We start from the raw sequence: 19,674 nt of genomic DNA, 5'->3' as shown, positions 1-19,674 counted from the left end.
ATCACTGCTAGTTAAAATAATAAAATAGGTTCGTAAGAAAAAGGGGAACAAGAAGGTTTTAAGTACATAAAAAAATTATAAATTGTCTAGATTTAAAGTTGGGTTATTTTTTTCCACTTCCTCATCCAGTTTCTGCCCCATAATTAGACTTTACACAGAGTTCCACAACACCTCATCTCAATATGGGCATCAGAAACACAGTATAGATCAAGTTTTAAAGAATTCAAGAACACCACTCCCTGTAGGACTTGGGAATAGCAGGAACTGCAGGATGCCAAGTTGGGGTGACTACTTTCCTCTTTATTTTCCTTGCATTTACAATACGCAGAGAAAAATTTGAAATGTGAAGCTCTCAGTAGCTTTGGGAAAGACATTTATCAACTGTGAAATTAAGGAGTCACTTAGGAGGAAACATGGGTAAAAGAAAACAATGATAATTCTCAAAAACTGTCTGGAGGAGATGGTTCCATTTTCTCACCGTTTGGAATTCATCAAACTTTTTTTGCAACTCCCAAACATCATCTAGTTCTATGCCAGAGTTTTCTGCCTTTTTCTCTCGGATCCAGTCCAGCATATCTCCTGCCTCATAGGCCAGCAAAAACTCATTGTAACGTTGCAATAAACGACGTCTGCGTTCTTCTGCCCGATGAAGGAGGGAGTGGTACCTGGTTGTATAAATGAAGATAATGGGAAAGGAGAAATAAAAGAAAAGGAAAAAGAACAGTAGAGGCAGGGTGAGAACAGAAAAGAAGGAAAGGGGAAAAAAAGAGAGAAAAAAGCAAAAGAAAGTGAGAGAAGAAAATACAAATAGAAGATAAATAATGTTGAGTGCAGAGAAATAAACACAATGTTGCATTTAAAAATAATAAACATCTCTCTACTGGGTATATACCCCTCAAACGCAAAAACATTGGTATGTAAAGACACATGCAGCCCCATATTCATCACAGCATTGTTCACAGCAGCCAAGACATGGAAACAACCAAAAAGCCATTCAATAGATGATTGGATAAAGGAGACATGGTATGTATATACTATGGAATACTACTCAGGCATAAGAAATGATGACAGAGAGAGAGAAGATGGCAGCGGAGTAGGCGGATGCACAGACACCCAGCTCTCAACACCAAACTGGAATACAAATCAATTTAGAAAAAATCAGCATGAAAAACCAACACTGAACTGCAAGAACAGCTCTCAAAAACCAAGGAGCAAAGAGGAAGCCACAATAATCCTGGCAAGGAGTGCCTGAATCTCCTCTGCTTACAGGAAGGGAAGGAGGGGGGTGAGGCTGAGAGCCCAGAGAGGATTTCACAGAGGAAAAAGAGCAGAAACTACTGCTCACAGCCACTTACCTGGCGGCCAGGGAGCAAGGTGGGTTGAAAAGACCAGCTTATCTCCCAAGTGGAAAAGACAGGGAGAGGGACAGACTGTGAGGGGCTAAGGTATGCAAGAAACGAAATAAAAAAGCTGACTCATTCGTGCTGGAGGCGGCCATAGCTGGGGGAGGGACTGAACCTTTCACAAAACAGAGCTGAAGTGCTTCAGGATCAGAGATCTCCGGACATCTATCCAGCTCCAATCAGCACAACAAGACACAGCTGAAAACAAGAAGTGGGGAGGAGGGGCAGTAACTCAGGTCTCCATGGAGATCTGAGATACACCTCCCCCTACTGAAGCTGAGAGAAAAAACCCTGCCCCCAGTGAGATTAGTTGGAGGAAGAGACCTTCAGCGTCTCAGGTTACACCCACAGCATTCCTGGATACAGTTTCAAGGAAGCCCCCTGCTGAGATCAGTTAACAAGACTATCACCTGTTAAGAAAACAAACAAATCAAGACTTCAAAGCTGCCCAAATCCGAAAGTGGATTACAAATAATAGCTGATACCAACCCACGAAGACCTAAAAATAACACAACTGAAAACTGGAGGCAGACAACACCAAGCCTAGACTCAATCAACTCTACAAATAAAAAAAAAAAAAGAAGATGAGAAAACAAAGGAGTGCAATCCAAATGAAACCACAAGAGACACTTTCGAGAGATGAACTGAGTGATATGGAAATAATCAAACTTCCAGATGCGGAGTTCAAAATAATGATTGTAAGGATGCTTAGGGATCTTAGAACAACAATGGAGGGGGAGTTTGAAAACCTAAATAAAGAAATAGCAAGTATAAAAAAGAATCAGTTGGAGACGACAAATACAATATCAGAAATAAAGACCACAATGGAAGGAATTAAAAACAGGATAGATAGAGCAGAGGATCGAATCAGCGAGTTAGAAGACAACTGGAATGAAGGAATGAAAGCAGAGAAGAAAAGAGAAAAAAGACTCAAAAAGTCAGAGGAAACACTTAGAGAGCTCTGTGACAACATGAAGAGAAATAACATCCGCATCATAGGGGTTCCTGAAGAAGAAGAAAAAGAACAAGGGATAGAGACTTTGTTCAATCATATCATAGCTGAAAACTTCCCTAAATTAATGCAAGAGAAACTCTCACAAATCCAAGAAGCACAGAGGACTTCATTAAAGAGAAACCCAAAGAAACCTACACCAAGACACATCATAATTAAAATACCAAAGCTAAGCGATAAAGAGAAAATATTAAAAGCTGCAAGAGAAAAAAAAGTTATCACCTACAAAGGAGCCCCCATAAGGATGACATCTGACTTCTCAACAGAAACACTTGAGGCCAGAAGGGAATGGCAAGAAATATTCAAAGTAATGCAGAACAAGAACCTACAACCAAGACTACTTTATCCAGCAAGGCTATCGTTTAAAATTGAAGGAGAAATAAAAAGCTTCCCAGACAAAAAACAACTCAAGGAATTCATTACAACCAAACCAATGCTGCAGGAAATATTAAGGGGCCTGGTGTAAACAGATAAAGTGGGAAAAGAATACAGAAAAAAAAAAAGAAAAAGGAATACACCTTTAAAGAAGAAAATGGCAATAAACAACTACATATCAATAATAACCTTAAATGTAAATGGATTAAATGATCCAATCAAAAGACATAGGGTAGCTGCGTGGATAAGAAAACAGGACCCATACATATGTTGTCTACAAGAGACACACCTTAGAACAAAAGACACACACAGATTGAAGGTAAAAGGATGGAAAAAAATGTTTCATGCAAACGGAAATGAAAAAAAAGCTGGGGTAGCAATACTTATATCAGATAAATTAGACTTTAAAACAAAGGATATAGTAAGAGATAAAGAAGGCCACTACATAATGATAAAGGGAGTAATCCAACAGGAAGATATAACTATTATAAATATCTATGCACCTAATATAGGAGCACCCAAATATATAAAACAGACTTTGATGGATTTAAAGGGCGAGATCAACAGCAATACTATAATAGTAGGGGATTTCAATACCCCACTAACATCACTAGATAGATCCTCAAGAAAGAAAATTAACAAAGAAACAGCAGACTTATTGGAAACACTAGATCAACTCGATTTAATAGATATCTTCAGAACCTTTCACCCTAAAGCAGCAGAATATACATTCTTTTCAAGTGCTCATGGTACATTCTCTAGGATAGACCACATGTTAGGGCACAAAAGTGCTCTCAACAAATTTAAGAAGACTGAAATCATATCAAGCACTTTCTCCGATCACAACGGCATGAAACTAGAAATGAATCACAGCAGAAAAGCTCAAAAATTCTCAAACACATGGAAAGTAAATAGCAGGGTGTTAAATAATGAATGGATTAAGAATGAGATCAAAGAAGAAATAAAAAAATTCCTAGAAACGAATGACAATGAGCATACAACAACTCAAAATTTATGGGACACAGCGAAAGCAGTGCTGAGAGGGAAGTTCATAGCACTACAGGCACACTTTCAGAAGCTAGAAAAAGCTCAAATAAACAACTTAACCCTGCATCTAAAAGAATTAGAAAAAGAACAGCAAGTAAAGCCCAAATGTAGTAGAAGGAAGGAAATAATAAAGATCAGAGCAGAAATAAATGACATAGAGGCTAAAGAAACAATACAGAGGATCAATGAAACTAGGAGCTGGTTCTTTGAAAAGGTAAACAAGATTGATGCACCTTTAAGTAGACTCACCAAGAAAAAGAGAGAGAGGACTCAAATAAATAAAATTAGAAATGAGAGAGGAGAAATAACAACTGACACAACAGAAATACAAAATATTGTAAGAAAATACTATGAAGAACTGTATGCCAAAAAACTAGACAACCTAGATGAAATGGACAAATTCCTTGAAACGTACAATCTTCAAAAAATCAATCTGGAAGAATCAGAAAACTTAAACAGACCAATTACACCAAAGGAGATCAAAACAGTTATCAAAAAACTCCCAACAAAGAAAAGTCCGGGGCCCGATGGCTTCACAACGGAATTCTACCAAATATTCAAAGAAGAACTAACTCCTATCCTTCTCAAACTATTTCAAAAAATTCAAGAGGAAGGAAGACTTCCAAACTCCTTTTATGAGGCGAGCATAATTCTGATTCCAAAACCAGGCAAAGACAACACAAAGAAAGAAAATTATAGGCCAATATCTCTGATGAATATAGATGCTAAAATCCTCAACAAAATATTAGCAAACCGGATCCAACAATATATGGAAAAAATCATACACCATGATCAAGTGGGATTTATTCTGGGGAGGCAAGGCTGGTACAATATTCGTAAATCAATCAATGTGATTCATCACATAAACAAAAAGAAGGAGAAAAACCATATGATAATTTCAATAGATGCAGAAAAAGCATTTGATAAAATCCAGCACCCATTCATGATCAAAACTCTCAGCAAAGTGGGAATACAGGGAACATACCTCAACATGATAAAAGCCATCTATGAGAAACCCACAGCCAACATCATACTCAATGGGCAAAAATTAAAAGCAATACCCTTAAGATCAGGAACAAGGCAGGGATGCCCCCTTTCACTACTCTTATTTAACATAGTCCTGGAAGTCCTAGCCACAGCAATCAGACAAGAAGAAGAAATAAAAGGCATTCATGTTGGAAAAGAAGAAGTAAAACTATCATTATTTGCAGATGATATGATATTGTATATAGAAAACCCTAAAGTCTCAGTCAAAAAACTACTGGACCTGATAAATAAATTCAGCAAAGTGGCAGGATATAAAATCAATACTCAGAAATCAGAAGCATTTTTATACACCAACAATGAACAGTCAGAAAGAGAAATTAAGGAAACAATCCCCTTCACAATTACAACCAAAAAAATAAAGTACCTAGGAGTAAACTTAACCAAGGAGACTAAAGACTTGTACTCGGAAAATTACAAAACATTGATAAAAGAAATCAAGGAAGATACTAACAAGTGGAAGCATATACCGTGCTCATGGTTAGGAAGAATAAACATCATTAAAATGTCTATATTACCCAAAGCAATTTATAAATTCAATGCAATACCAATTAAAATACCAATGACATACTTCAAAGATATAGAATACATATTCCAAAAATTTATATGGAACCAAAAAAGGACACGAATAGCCTCAGCAATCTTAAAAAAGAAGAATAAAGTGGGAGGTATCACACTTCCTGATATCAAGTTATACTACAAGGCCATTGTACTCAAAACAGCCTGGTACTGGCATAAGAACAGGCATATAGATCAATGGAATAGAACAGAGAACCCAGAAATAAACCCACAGTTCTATGGACAACTGATATTTGACAAAGGAGGTAAGGAAATACAATGGAGTAAAGACAGCCTCTTTAACAAATGGTGTTGGGAAAATTGGACAGCTACCTGCAAAAAAATGAAACTAGATCACCAGCTTACACCACTCACAAAAATAAACTCAAAATGGATAAAAGACTTGAATGTAGGCCGTGAAACCATAAGCATCTTAGAAGAAAACATAGGCAGTAAGCTCTCCGACATCTCTCGGAGCAATATATTTGCTGATTTATCTCCACGGGGAAGTGAAATAAAAGACAGGATAAACAAATGGGACTATATCAAACTAAAAAGCTTTTGCACAGCTAAAGACAACAAGAACAGAATAAAAAGACAAACTACACAATGGGAGAACATATTTGACAATACGTCTGATAAGGGGTTAATAACCAAAATTTATAAAGAACTTGTAAAACTCAACACCAGGAAGACAAACAACCCAATCCAAAAATGGGAAAAAGAGATGAATAGACACTTCTCCAAAGAGGACATACAGATGGCCAATAGGCATATGAAAAAATGCTCAACATCACTAATCATTAGAGAAATGCAAATTAAAACCACAATGAGATATCACCTTACACCAGTCAGAATGGCGCTTATCAACAAAACAACACAGAATAAGTGCTGGCGAGGATGTGGAGAAAAGGGGACCCTCCTGCACTGCTGGTGGGAATGCAGACTGGTGCAGCCACTGTGGAAAACAGTATGGAGATTCCTCAAAAAACTGAAAATCGAACCGCCTTTTGACCCAGCTATCCCACTTTTAGGAATATACCCCAAGGACACCATAGAACGGCTCGAAAAGGAGAAATGCACCCGTATGTTTGTGGCAGCATTGTTCACAATAGCGAAGATCTGGAAACAGCCCAAGTGTCCGTCAGAGGACGAGTGGATTAAAAAACTTTGGTACATATATACTATGGAATACTACTCAGCCATAAGAAATGATGACATTGGATCATTTACAATAACATGGATGGACCTTGATAACATTATACTGAGTGAAATAAGTAAATCAGAAAAAAAACTGAGATGAATCCATACATAGAAGGGACATAAAAATGAGACTCAGAGACATGAACAAGAATGTGATGGCAACAGGGGCGGGGGGGTTGGGGGAGGGGGGGTGAAGAAGGAGAGAGGGGTTAGGGGAGGGGAGGGGCACAAAGAAAACCAGATAGAAGGTGACAGAAGACAATTTAACTTTGCGGGAGGGGTATACAGCACAATCAAATGTCAAAATAATCTAGAGATATTTTCTCTCAACATATGTACCCTGATTTATCAATGTCACTGCATTAAATTTAATAAAAAAATATTAATATTAAAAAAAAAAGAAAAAGAAATGATGACATAAGATTATTTATGACATAGATAGACCTTGATAACATTATATTGAGTAAAATAAGTAAATCAGAAAAAGCTAAGAACTGTATGATTCCATACATAGGTGGAACATAAAATTGAGACTCATGGACATAGATAAGAATATATTGGTTACCAGGGGGAGGGGTAGAGAGAAGAATGAGGGAGTAGGGGAGGAGAAGGGCATAAAGAAAACCAAATAAAAGGTGACAGAAGACAAATTGACTTTGGTTGGTGAGTATACCACATAATCAAATGACAAAATGATCTGGAGATGTATTCTCTGAATCTATGTACTCTAATTGATTAATGTCATCTCGTTAAAATTAATTGTCTAAATAGAAATTTAAAAATAATAAACATGTCACTGTTTCAATAGTGTGACTGGCAGCATCCTATAGAAGTGAAATTTTGATATACTTGCTGACAACTGGATATAAAACAGTCTGGTAAAGTAAATAAAATTTATGTGGATGTTAGAAGGTCTTTTTATAATCTTGAAAGCATGCTGGGCAGGGAATAAAAATACATGACTCTATTAAATGTCCAACCTGAGACAACTGACTTTATGGTACTGGAATTTCCTGTCCTCATAGAAGTATTTAAAGGACTTTAAGTTTACTTTTAACTCTTATTTGCAAGGAATCTCTAATCTAACAGATGCAGTCATGAGAAGTGCCTTTGGCCAATAGGAAATGTTTGGCTAAAAACTTCTTCAGTTCTTCAGTCTCCACAACTTACTGGTTCTCAATCTGTTCCTGACGCTGAGTGATGTTGCTTGGTTCTTCTTTCCACCGCTGTGGGAGCATAGGAAACTCATCATGGGCTAGTTTCCTGACATAGACAGCTGGAACAAAACCCTGGTGCTCATCAGCTTCCACCTTCCACCAGTCCTGGAAGAGAAAATTTCCACTCTTTCTTTATTTCTTGGGAAAGCCACAAATATGAGAAAGTTCAGCTAAGTCTCTAAGCATGGGTACAAGCTGATGGCCAGAAGAAGCAGACCATCACTTATAGGAGGAATATTGTAATTTGCACATATTAAAAAGAATGTAAATAATGAGTTGCAGTAGTTGCAGAAATAAGCTTCTGAAATCAAGAAATATGATATTTGATGTTAGACCTTTAATGAGGTTTTCAAAAACCAAAGATAGTTCTTTTAATGATGGTGCATATTTTCCACCAGAAATTAAAAACAAAACAAAACAAACAAACAATACACAAACAAAGCCAGAATCAAACTAAGCTTCTTAGTAATAGAATATCTGTGTATGGCAATATTGTTAAAAAAACTTCTCTTACACCTTACTTTCCCTATCTGACACATCCTAAAAACCGTGTTGCCTTGAAATTAACTTAGTGAGTGCTTTATGCTAAAGTATCACCCTGATCACCACAGAGTATTTTGGATATTGTGCTATACTAAGCACTCTCAAGTTAATCTCTTTAGAGAATAATGTGGTAAAACGGAGAAGACTAAGCAAAGAGAAAGGTGGAGTGACACACAACTTATTTAATAATAAAACATGTTGCTTCTCTAAAAAGATCACTTTCCCTCACAGTAACAATATTCTAAACTCTCTTCTCTTCCCAATAATTTTTGGAGGTTAATGAAATTTCAGAATATAAAACAATTACTTGAGTTCTTATAAATATATATTTAAAATTATAGCCAATATTTTATCACTATTCTTACAGAAAAAAGATCTAAATAAAAACCAAGCTGAGATCCTAGGTCCAAGAACACAGAGTAAGTGGAACCTGCATTCACCATCTCCCATGACCACATCAAAATTACAAGTAAATTATAGAAAAACCAACCTGGATAATGACCTGAAGACTAGCTGAACAGAAGTCATAACAAAGGATATGCAAAAGAAGCCACATTAAGACTGGTAGGAAGAACAGAGATACAAAATAAGGTGGCCCCCACATTCAGGTGTAGTAATTGAGAATCCAGGTCCCCTCTGAGGAGTGAGGGGTCTCAACCTCATGCTGGGTTCCCCAGACCAAAGTACCAGTGCTGGAAAAAAGAGCCCACATTGCATCTGGCTGTAAAAATCAGTAGGAATTTCATCCACCTGGGGCAGACAGAAGGTTGCCAGAAACCCAGGCACCCTCTAACAGGGCCAATACACAAAAAAATCATGCTTGCAGGTACTCACCCTGGGCTCCAGTGGAGGGATAGCAATTCAGAGTCACACAGGGAGATAATGAGTTGAATGGCTTTAAGGTGACTGCTCAAAGGACAATTGTCAACGTCCCTGTGTTGAGTCCCTCTCTCACACTGCCCATGAACACCATTTTCTTGAGTTGAGCACTGGCCTTGGGAGCTTTACTGGCTCCAATCTGATGACTCCCTAATGCCCTGGCCACCAAAATTGTGCATGGCTGTAAACTCTGTGAGCAATGGTTAGCCTGAGCTTTCATTGTAGTCTTTCTTGGCAAACTCTTGGGGAATTCTGGCCAGTCCCAAGAGGTGCCTGAGACACACAGGGAGAGACTGATTTGTGTGGCTTTGAAGTGAGTACCATCTTCTCATGTGTCTAATAGGAGCTAATGTTCCTATACTGAGCTCTCTCTCCACACAGCCAAATCTTTCTCTTCTTTAGATTGACAAACTAGCAGTTCCACCCTGATAACACCTGAGACCCTGTTCCACCACAGAGGTCTACAGGCCCCAAAAATGTAATGGCTGGCCTCAATGTATCCAGAGACTTTTGCTGAGCTGGAATCTTTATTAACCTAGTGAACATTATTTGCTCTTACCTGGTGACTCCCTGAGTACCTGCATGACATAAGTCACATAACCCTAAGGTTTTTTCAGTGGCTGAGCTTAAAGAGTAGCCAACTAGCCATGGTAAGTCTCAAAGTGCCTTATACCTTTTGCTGATCTGCTTCAATTCTGGTACTGGTGTCACTAGGCCTCAGTATGCAGCTTGGACCCTTCCATGTGCTCCTAGGTCAAGCAACTACCAACCATAGATCACTTTCAAGCTTCTAACCGGTAACCAAGGGCCAGTCACAAGCAGTGTCTAACATTGACCTGCACTGAAATCCCTTCCAAAGTATTCCAGAATCAATGCTTGGTGGTTTCCTTCAGAGAATAACCTGCTTAGCTCAAAACACAGAAAAATCAAAGGGAAGTATCAGCAGGTTCCAGATCTTGCTGAGGTGTATTTCACTTTGTGGGGTCAGCCTGTGCACAGCAGTTTGTACACTGGTTGTGGCCAATACTTACACACAGCTGGCCTGAGGCTCAACAACCCACAGGCATTCCATAGCAAGCAAGGCTCAACTACATCAGAAAGGAAAATATAACCTACACAAGGGACACTCCTGTAGCACCTAGCTCAGGTGACCAAGGAGACCATGCTTTTGAGATCCAAAGACCACCAAAATAAGGCTACCTTATCAAGACTGGGAGACATGGCAGATCTACCTAATATGTAGAAAAAAAACAGAGAAATCAAAAAAGAGGAGAAAAAGAAATATGTCCTGAAAAAGTCACTATTTGAATAATGTCAGAGTAGTGGAGGGTGAGAGATACTCCTGATCTCTCCCCTTGAAATTTTATAATTTTTTTTTTATTTTTTTTTATTTTTATTTTTTTCATTTTTCTGAAGCTGGAAACAGGGAGAGACAGTCAGACAGACTCCCGCATGCGCCCGACCGGGATCCACCCGGCACGCCCACCAGGGGTGGTGCTCTGCCCCCCAGGGGGTGATGCTCTGCCCATCCTGGGCGTCGCCATATTGCGACCAGAGCCACTCTAGCGCCTGAGGCAGAGGCCACAGAGCCATGCCCAGCGCCCGGGCCATCTCTGCTCCAATGGAGCCTTGGCTGCGGGAGGGGAAGAGAGAGACAGAGAGGAAAGCGCGGCGGAGGAGTGGAGAAGCAAATGGGCGCTTCTCCTGTGTGCCCTGGCCGGGAATCGAATCCGGGTCCTCCGCACGCTAGGCCGACGCTCTACCGCTGAGCCAACCGGCCAGGGCCGAAATTTTATAATTTTTTTAAAATTTTTTATTTATTCATTTTAGAGAGGAGAGGGAGAGACAGAGAGGGAGAGAGAGAGAGAGAGAGAGAGAGAGAGAGAGAGAGAGAGAGAGAAGGGGGGAGGAGCTGGAAGCATCAACTCCCATATGTGCCTTGACCAAGCAAGCCCAGGGTTTTGAATTGGCGACCTCAGCATTTCCAGGTCGACGCTTTATCCACTGCGCCACCACAGATCAGGCTCTCCCCTTGAAATTTTAACAAATTGAAAACTATAACATAGTGAAGGAACCCAGTGGGGCTCATGGGTGCACCTGAAAGATCCACGCACTGAATGGACTAAAAGTGGGAGCAGTTGAAAAAGGGGATAGAAGATAAAACACATTTTCAGTGGGCTCTGAAGAGGAAACAAACCTGGAATGACTTTTTTTTTTTCTCTGCTGAACTATAGGGAGGAGGAAAACTCAGGCTGTCTGGATTTTGTCTGAGGGGCATGGAGAGGGAAACTGGAGTGACTGGGTCTCCTTCTGTCAGGAGGAGTGATGAGATAGAGGGGCAGAGGGGGGAAAACTAAACCGAAGGGTCAGAGCTCAGGGTCATGGTCAGTGTTCCTGCAGTCTGCCTGCAGCCTGCACATCGCAAAGACAGAAAAAACTAAAGTGAAGCCTCTTAGCCTTCCAGATCCCGCCTCCCTCACTTCATGGTAAGGAGAGGGGTAGAGATAAATGCCACACAGCTAGCTCTCCAGAGCCACTCTCTCCATGAAGAACAGAGGTGCTTCTTGTCTGGTCCCTGGGTCTTTTGAGATGTGGGGAGGGGAGCCCAAAGCCTGATATCTTATTGCTAGAGGCATTAAGCCAGAAAGCTAAAACCATAAAGCCCTTACAACACGGCAAACTCACCAGCGTGACTGCTGCCTCACCTACATCTACATCATTGCTACAGCAACATCGTAGTGGAGGACAGCCCAGGAATTTCAAAGAATAAAACTTGTAATACAGCTTCAGGATGAGCTGCAGACTGAGCTCCAACAGTGACTTGAACTGCAGCAGTTGCTGGAGAAGGAGACTGACTGAGTTCGAGAGCTTCAGTGTGAAAGGCAGGCTGAATGCCAATAGCACCTGGCATTGGAACAGTCACATGAGAAGAAAATACAGGCCCAAGAGCTGCAGTTTGCCCTAGATGCCAAACTCTGGCATGACATTTGTTAGAGAAACAAATGGGCAGAGTGCTCAGGGTGACATTGTGAAGGGCACCTTTGTAATTATTGTCATTTTTGAATAGCCTGTGCCTTTGTGATTTGGTTGCTGTAGTCTGTATTGGTTTTTTTTTATGTAATGTACCTCACTCCTCACACAAGGGGCCATCGCAGAAGATACTTGTCATGTAGATGTGAGGTGAGCAACCCTAAAAGGGCTTTAGGCTTGATCACTTGCACTTTGCATAAGTGCGTGAGCGCATGGAAGAACCATGTGGGCAGAGTCTTTGTAAGGCCATGGGTGCTTTGACTCAGGACAGATTGCAGATTGCCTGCCTGCCACTGCGAGGGGCTGTTTGGTGGATTGCCTGCCCAGCACTGCAAGGGGCCATTTTGGTGTTCATTCACCTGCTGCCATGAGAAGCAGTTTCCCTCTGTCTGCTTGCTTGTCTCACTTTGCGAGATTCTAATAAACAGGAATGGCCCACCACTTTCTGTCTCTGCAGTTCCTCTACCATCTGCTTGAATCTAATGTGAACCTGCCTAGGCTTGGCCATCAGCATTACAGGGTCCATCACCCAAAGTCAAATCATTGTCTGTCACCATATATTTGTCCTTCTTTACTCCCTCTCCCCAATCCCTTCCCCCTGGTAACCACTTTTATCTATGTCCATAAGTCTCATTTTGATATCCTACCTATGTGTGAAATTATATCGTTCTAAGCTTTTTTTTTTTATTTACTTATTTCACTTAGTACAATGTTCTCAAGGTCCATCCCTGTTGTTGTAAAGTTTAATTGTTTCTTGAGGTAGGCCTGTAATTCAACATACTTCCCCTCAGGACTGCTTTTGTTGTGTCTTATAGATTTTTGGTAGTTGTATGTTCCTTTTTGTTTGTTTCAAAGAAATTTTTATTTCTTCCTAGATCTAATTGTTAGCACATTCATTGTTTATTAACATGCTATTTAGCCTTCATGTGTTTCAATGCTTTACAGTTTTTTTATTGTAGTTAATTTTTAGTTTTATATCATTGTGGTCAGAGAAGATGCTTGATATGATTTCAATCTTCTTAAATTTATTAAGACTTGTTTGTGTGCTAACACGTGGTCTATCCTAAAAAACATTCCATGTGCATTTGAAAATAATGTATATTCTGTTGCTTTGGAGTGAAATGCTCTAAAAATATCAATTGAAATCCAGCTGAATTAGTGTGTGTTTAAGGCCCTATTTCCTTGTTAATCTTCTGTCTGGAAGATGTATCCATTGATGTTATTGGAATGTTAAAATCCCCTACTATAACTGCATTGCTGTCAATCTCTCCATTTATATTTATCCAAATCTATTTTATATATTTAGGTGATCTTATATTGAGTGTATAAAAGTTTATAATGGTTATATCCTCTTATTGAATTGCTCCTTTTATTATAATGTAGTGACCTTATTGGTCTCCTGCTATAGTCTTGTTTTAAAGTCTATTTTGTCATATATAAGTTTTGCTACTTCATTTTTTTTTTAATTTCCATTTGCATGGAATACTTTTTTCCATCCCTTCACTTCAGTCTGTGCGTAGGTTTTGTTCTGAAGTGGGTCTTTCTTAGATAGCTTATATATTGGTCATGTTTCCTTCCCTTCAGCTACTCTATGTCTTTTGATTAGGAAATTTAATACATTTACATTTAATGTTCTAATTGATATGTACTTATTTATTGAAATTTTATTCTTTGTTAAAATTTTTTTCTTTATAAATTTTACAGAGGGGGGTGAGAAATATTAACTCATAGTTGCTTCACTTTAGTTGTTCATTGATTGCTAGTCCTACGTGCTTTGACCAGTCAAGTCCAGGGTTTTGCAGCAGCAATCTCAGCTTTCCAGGTTGATGCTGTATCCACTACACCACACAGACCAGCCTGCAAATTGATTTTTTAAACCCATACTCCTTTTCTTCTCAATTTCTTTTTTTTTGAATTTTCCCTTCTTATAGCAGACTTTCTACCATTTCTTGCAATACAGGTTTGGTGGTAATAAATTCCTTTAGCTTTTTTTTGGTATGGGAAGATCTTTATTTCTCTTTTAGTTTTAAATGATAGCTTAGCTGAATAGAGTGGTCTTGGTTGTAGGTTCTTGTTTTTTGTTTTTTTTATCATTTTATAAATTTCTGCCAATCCCTTCTGTCCTGAAGTGTTTCTGTTGAGAAATCAGATGACAGCCTTATAGGGGCTCCTTTGTATGTAATTAATCACTTTTCCCTTGCAGCTTTTAAGATTATTTTTTGTCTGTAATCATTGACATTGTAATTGTTATGTGTCTTGTTGTGGGACTCTTTGTATTTCCTAAACTTTGACTTTTACCTTCACCAGGTTAGGGAAGTTTTCAACTATAACTTCTTCAAACAGGTTCTCTATCCCTTGCTTCCTTTCTTTTTATTCAGGTAGTCCTATGATGTGGATGTTTTTTTACTTGATTTTGACCCAGAGGTCTCAGGTCTCAGACTTTCTTTAGCATTATATATATATATATTATAAAATATATATTTTAAAATTTATTGATTTAGCAAGATAAAAGGGAAGGAGAGGAGAAGTGGGAGAAAAGAAAGAGAGAGAGTGAGTGAGAGAGAGAGAGAGAGAAAGATAAGAACATTGATCTCTTCCTGTATGTGCCCTAACTGGGGATTGAACCAGCAACCTCTGTGTTCAAATGATGCTCTAACCAATCAGTTATCCTGCTAGGGCTTTAGCATTCTTGCTAGGGCTTTAGCATTCTTAATTCTCTTTTTTCTTCACTGCTCTCCTTGCATGCTTACTGTTATCTTGTCCTCTGAATTGCTAATTTGATCCTCTGCTTCATCTAATCTACTCTTGATTTCTTCTGGAGCAATCACATTTCAGATATTGTATTAGTCATTTCAAACCTGTTCTTTTTTTTCTTATGGATTCTATGTCCTTTTTTGTTTTTGTTTTTTGTTTGTTTGTTTTTTTTTTTTTGTATTTTTCTGAAGCTGGAAACGGGGAGAGACAGTCAGATAGACTCCCGCATGCACCTGACCGGGATCCACCCAGCACGCCCACCAGGGGCGATGCTCTGCCCCTCCGGGGCGTCGCTCTGCCACGACCAGAGCCACTCTAGCGCCTGGGGCAGAGGCCAAGGAGCCATCCCCAGCGCCCAGGCCATCTTTGCTCCAATGGAGCCTTGGCTGCGGGAGGGGAGGAGAGAGACAGAGAGGAAGGGGGGGGGGTGGAGAAGCAAATGGGCGCTTCTCCTATGTGCCCTGGCCGGGAATCAAACCAGGGTCCCTCGCACACCAGGCCGACCCTTTACCGCTGAGCCAACCGGCCAGGGCCTTCTATGTCCTTTTTAATGGTTACTATCTCTTTGTTTAAATTCTCACTGAGAATATTCTTAGTTTAAGATTTTGGAACGGCCTTATAACCACTATCTTATACTCTGTATCTGATAGTTTGGTTGCTTTCACTTCATTAACTTCTTTATCTGGAGATTTTTCTTGAAAAAAAAAATTCCACTCTTTGTGGCAGCATGGATGAACCTGGAGCTACATGAAATAAGCGAGTCCACAAACAGCAAACATTATATGATTTCACTCGTATGTGGAATAGATTTCTATTGTTCATTAGAATGAACAACAATGAAAAACTAACAAGCAAAATAGAGAGAGATGCATAGATAGAAAGCAGGCTGACAGCTGTGGGGGTGGAAGTGGGTAGAGGTATTAGAGGGATTAAGTAAAAAAATAAAAAAGAAAAGAAAGAAAAAAATCATAGGCAAGAACACAGTGTGGTGATTGCCAGGGGAAGGGAGGATGAGGGGAGGTAAGAGAGAGAGTATAGGAGCAATTAATTTATATATATATATACATATATATATTTAAAGTAGACAAGTAGATAAGACAAGTAGATAAAATAGTTATGGTGCATATACAGGGTTGGCAAATGTAGGTTTACAGTTTTTAATATGAAAATACAATAATTAATAAGTAATAATACAAAAATAAACTCAATGTTTTACATACTAGAAACTGTAAACCTAATTTTGCTTAATTTTGTTTATAATGGAATATTACTTGACCATAAAAAAGAATAAAATCTTACTATTTGAGACAGTATTGATAGATCTAGAGGTAATCAGACTGAATAAAATAAGCCTTACAGAGAAAGACAAATACTATATTATTTAACCTATGTAAAGAGCAAACTAAACAAACAAGAAAACAGAAATAGGAACATTGATACAGAAAACAAACTGATGGTTGCCAGAGGGGAGGGGTTTTGGGGGACTAGGTGAAAAGCTAAAAAATTGAGAAGTACTAATTGGTACTTATAAAATAGACATAGAGATGTAAATTACAGCATAGGAAATATAGTCAATATTCTCATAACTAAGTGTGGTGCTAGGTGAGTATTTTAAATATTGCAGGAATCACTTAGTAAACTATATGATAATCTAACCACTATACTATATACCTGATAATACTGGATGTCAATTATAATTGAATAATACAATTTAAAAATAATTTAAAAGATAGTTATGGTGATGGCTTAAAGAATTAATTAGGTAACTTTTTAAATTCTTTTCTTGTTGAAATATTTAAAGCTTAAAATTTCCTTACTAACTTCAGCTGTAACCAAGTTCTTTTATTTTATTATTATCAAACTTCAAATACATCTGAGTTTCATTATGAAAAAATAAAGAAAATCAAGCTGACAAAGACTTACCTTACTCAGGCTCATCCTAACCCCAGCCACTGTTGTTCCATCACTAGGAACATTTGGCACAAGAGAGAAATTAGTCAAAAAATGGAAGAAAGGGACATTTTAATCCTTTAAATATATTACAGAACTACCACTAATCACTTATATGTTTTAACACTAATTACTTATAACTTTTCAGTCTTTATTTTGTTAACTGTAATTTATATTATAATGCCAAACGATATGTACAGCATCCCACACAGTATCTGGAGGAAAGATACTTTTAAAATATTATGGTTATTCAAGAGTGACAGCAACAGAGAATTGTTGACTGACCAAAATATGGATATATGGCAGGATTGGAAGAGATGACTGTGGAAAAAACTATCTTTTTGATAACAGGAAGAAGGTTAGAAGGGATATTCACCTTGTTGATGGAACTGAGAAGAATTAAAACATCATCTTTTTTCATGGTGACTTCTCGGTTGCTGCGGGCCTGAAAGTCATATAAAGCCACAACCCTCTCTTCTTGAGCTGCCCCCTCCACCGGTGCAGCCTGTTGTTGCTAAACAAAAACAGAAAGAAGACCTTGTAAGTAAGCTGCCAATCAGGAACATCTCTCTATAGAACCTAATAGTGTGAGACTGTCCCTGGGCCTGACAGGACAAAAGATCCTTTGGCTGGAACCTCTTACATAGCTGACAGTAACAGAAAGATCATAACATGTTGTTTTCAGAGATATTACCCCATCCTAACACTTCTCAGGGAACAAGGAAGATGGGCAATATGAATACAGAGTGAGCAAGTATGTACTTTGTTAGAAATATTCAATATATTAAATGTTAAAGGAGGCATCAATGTTTCTTTTTTTTAAGTGAGAGGAGGAGAGATAGTGAGACAGACTCTCACATGTGCCTCCATGGGGATTCAGCTGGCAACTGCCATCTGGGGCCAATACTCTAATCAACTGAGCTATTTTTAACACCTGAGGCTGACAAGCTCAGACCAACTGAGCTATCCTCAGTGCCCAGGGTCATGATCAAACCAAAGGAGTGACTAGCTGCAGGAGGGGAAGAGGAAAAGAAGGGGAACAAGGAGGGGGTTAGAAGCAGATGGTTGTTTCTCTTGTGTACCTTGACTGGGAATCGAACCCAGGAGGTCCAGTTGCTGGGCTGACATTCTATCCACTCAGCCAACTGGCTAGGACCAAAATGTTGTTTTTGAAAGTTAAAAATCTATTATCAATCTCTCATTACCTTTACCATTCCCTGGGCCTCCACTAACAATCCTTATAACACCTTGACCTTTAAATTATATCAAGGAAATGTGGGCTTCACAGGGAAGGTTACAGCATTTCAAAAACTGAGAATGTGAACTCAGATAAAATATATTGCATCTCCCTTTAGCAAGCAACCTGTTCTTCAAGCTAGTCTCTGAATTTTACATTCTGTAAATACCATATCTTTGAGAGAATGATCAAAATATACCTGCCTAAGTAATGACCCACACTTTCAGACTGGAGCTAAAGATTTACCTCCCTTACAAAGTCCTCTGAATTTATATCATTCAAGTACCATGTTTCTTCCTTTTTTTTTTTTTTTGCATTTTTCTGAAGCTGGAAACAGGGAGAGACAGTCAGACAGACTCCCGCATGCGCCCGGGGGCGACGCTCTGCCCACCAGGGGGCGATGCTCTGTCGCGACCACAGCCACTCTAGCTCCTGGGGCAGAGGCCAAGGAGCCATCCCCAGCACCCGGGCCATCTTGGCTGTGGGAGGGGAAGAGAGAGAGACAGAGAGGAAGGAGAGGGGGAGGGGTGGAGAAGCAGATGGACGCTTCTCCTGTGTGCCCTGGCTGGGAATCGAACCTCGGGACTTCTGCACGCCAGGCCGACGCTCTACCACTGAGCCAACCGGCCAGGGCTCCATGTTTCTTCTTAATAAATTATGCATAAATGTATCTCTTCTTATTTAGACACCCTTTGTGCACAGCTTGGCAAATACACAGCTTAGAAGCTCTGTCAATATATATTGACTTGACATGGTGAGTCTATGTCTTTTGTCTACTCGCAATGTATTAGTTTCATTAGTTTCCAGCTTCTCAGTAGAAAGAATCCTTTGAATGTAAGAATGTTTCTCTTTTCCCTCTACAACAGGAGACAATATCATTTAGTTGATTCCAATTTTCTTACTCTTCAGGACACTCTTTTTTACCTTATATCCTAGACATTCTCATATTTTCAACCATTTGCATTTCTTATCTCTTAAATACACAATTATTTTGTGCTTTGGTTCATTTGCTCTCTTATATTTTTAACTAAAAAAGTGTTTCTCCTTGTCTGCACACTAAATCACCTTTGAAAAAATAACTCAGGTAAAGTGAGTTATTAAATTTTTAAAAAACTTCAGTGCTCTTTCCTGGAAAATAAAATACTTTTTTTTTTTATCCCTTTTCCTGTTCACATATCTATTATGTGCTCTTATTTGTTTAACTTTCTGACACTCTAATAGACTGTAATTTTCCTGCAAATCAAGATTATTTTTTATTCATGGTTGCTTATGATAGACATTTAATAAGTGTTGGCATAAGAAAATTAAGACAGGAAGCAAAGAAATCAAGAAGGAATGTACAAGGAAGAGATGCAAACAAAAGAAATAATTAAGAAAGAATAGTGGAAATATAAAAGAAAGAAGAGAGGAAAGCAAAAAATT

General features: G+C 38.8%; 1 protein-coding gene across 1 annotated transcript in view; it reads right to left on the bottom strand.

Moving 5' to 3' along the window:
- SPTA1 (spectrin alpha, erythrocytic 1) overlaps positions 1–19,674 on the bottom strand; it is a 161,685-nt gene that overhangs the window by 82,322 nt on the left and 59,689 nt on the right. Inside the window, exons 21-23 of the mRNA XM_066255179.1 lie at positions 17,392–17,529; positions 7,813–7,964; positions 479–665 (exon numbers count right to left, since the gene is read on the bottom strand). Coding sequence (XP_066111276.1) covers positions 479–665; positions 7,813–7,964; positions 17,392–17,529 — 477 coding nt within the window. The remainder of the gene's footprint in view (positions 1–478; positions 666–7,812; positions 7,965–17,391; positions 17,530–19,674) is intronic.

Source organism: Saccopteryx bilineata, chromosome 2 (genome assembly GCF_036850765.1).
Source record: "Saccopteryx bilineata isolate mSacBil1 chromosome 2, mSacBil1_pri_phased_curated, whole genome shotgun sequence".
Lineage (NCBI taxonomy): Eukaryota > Metazoa > Chordata > Mammalia > Chiroptera > Emballonuridae > Saccopteryx > Saccopteryx bilineata.
Note: the sequence above shows the minus strand (reverse complement) of the source record. Positions and strands in the feature narration are given on the sequence as shown.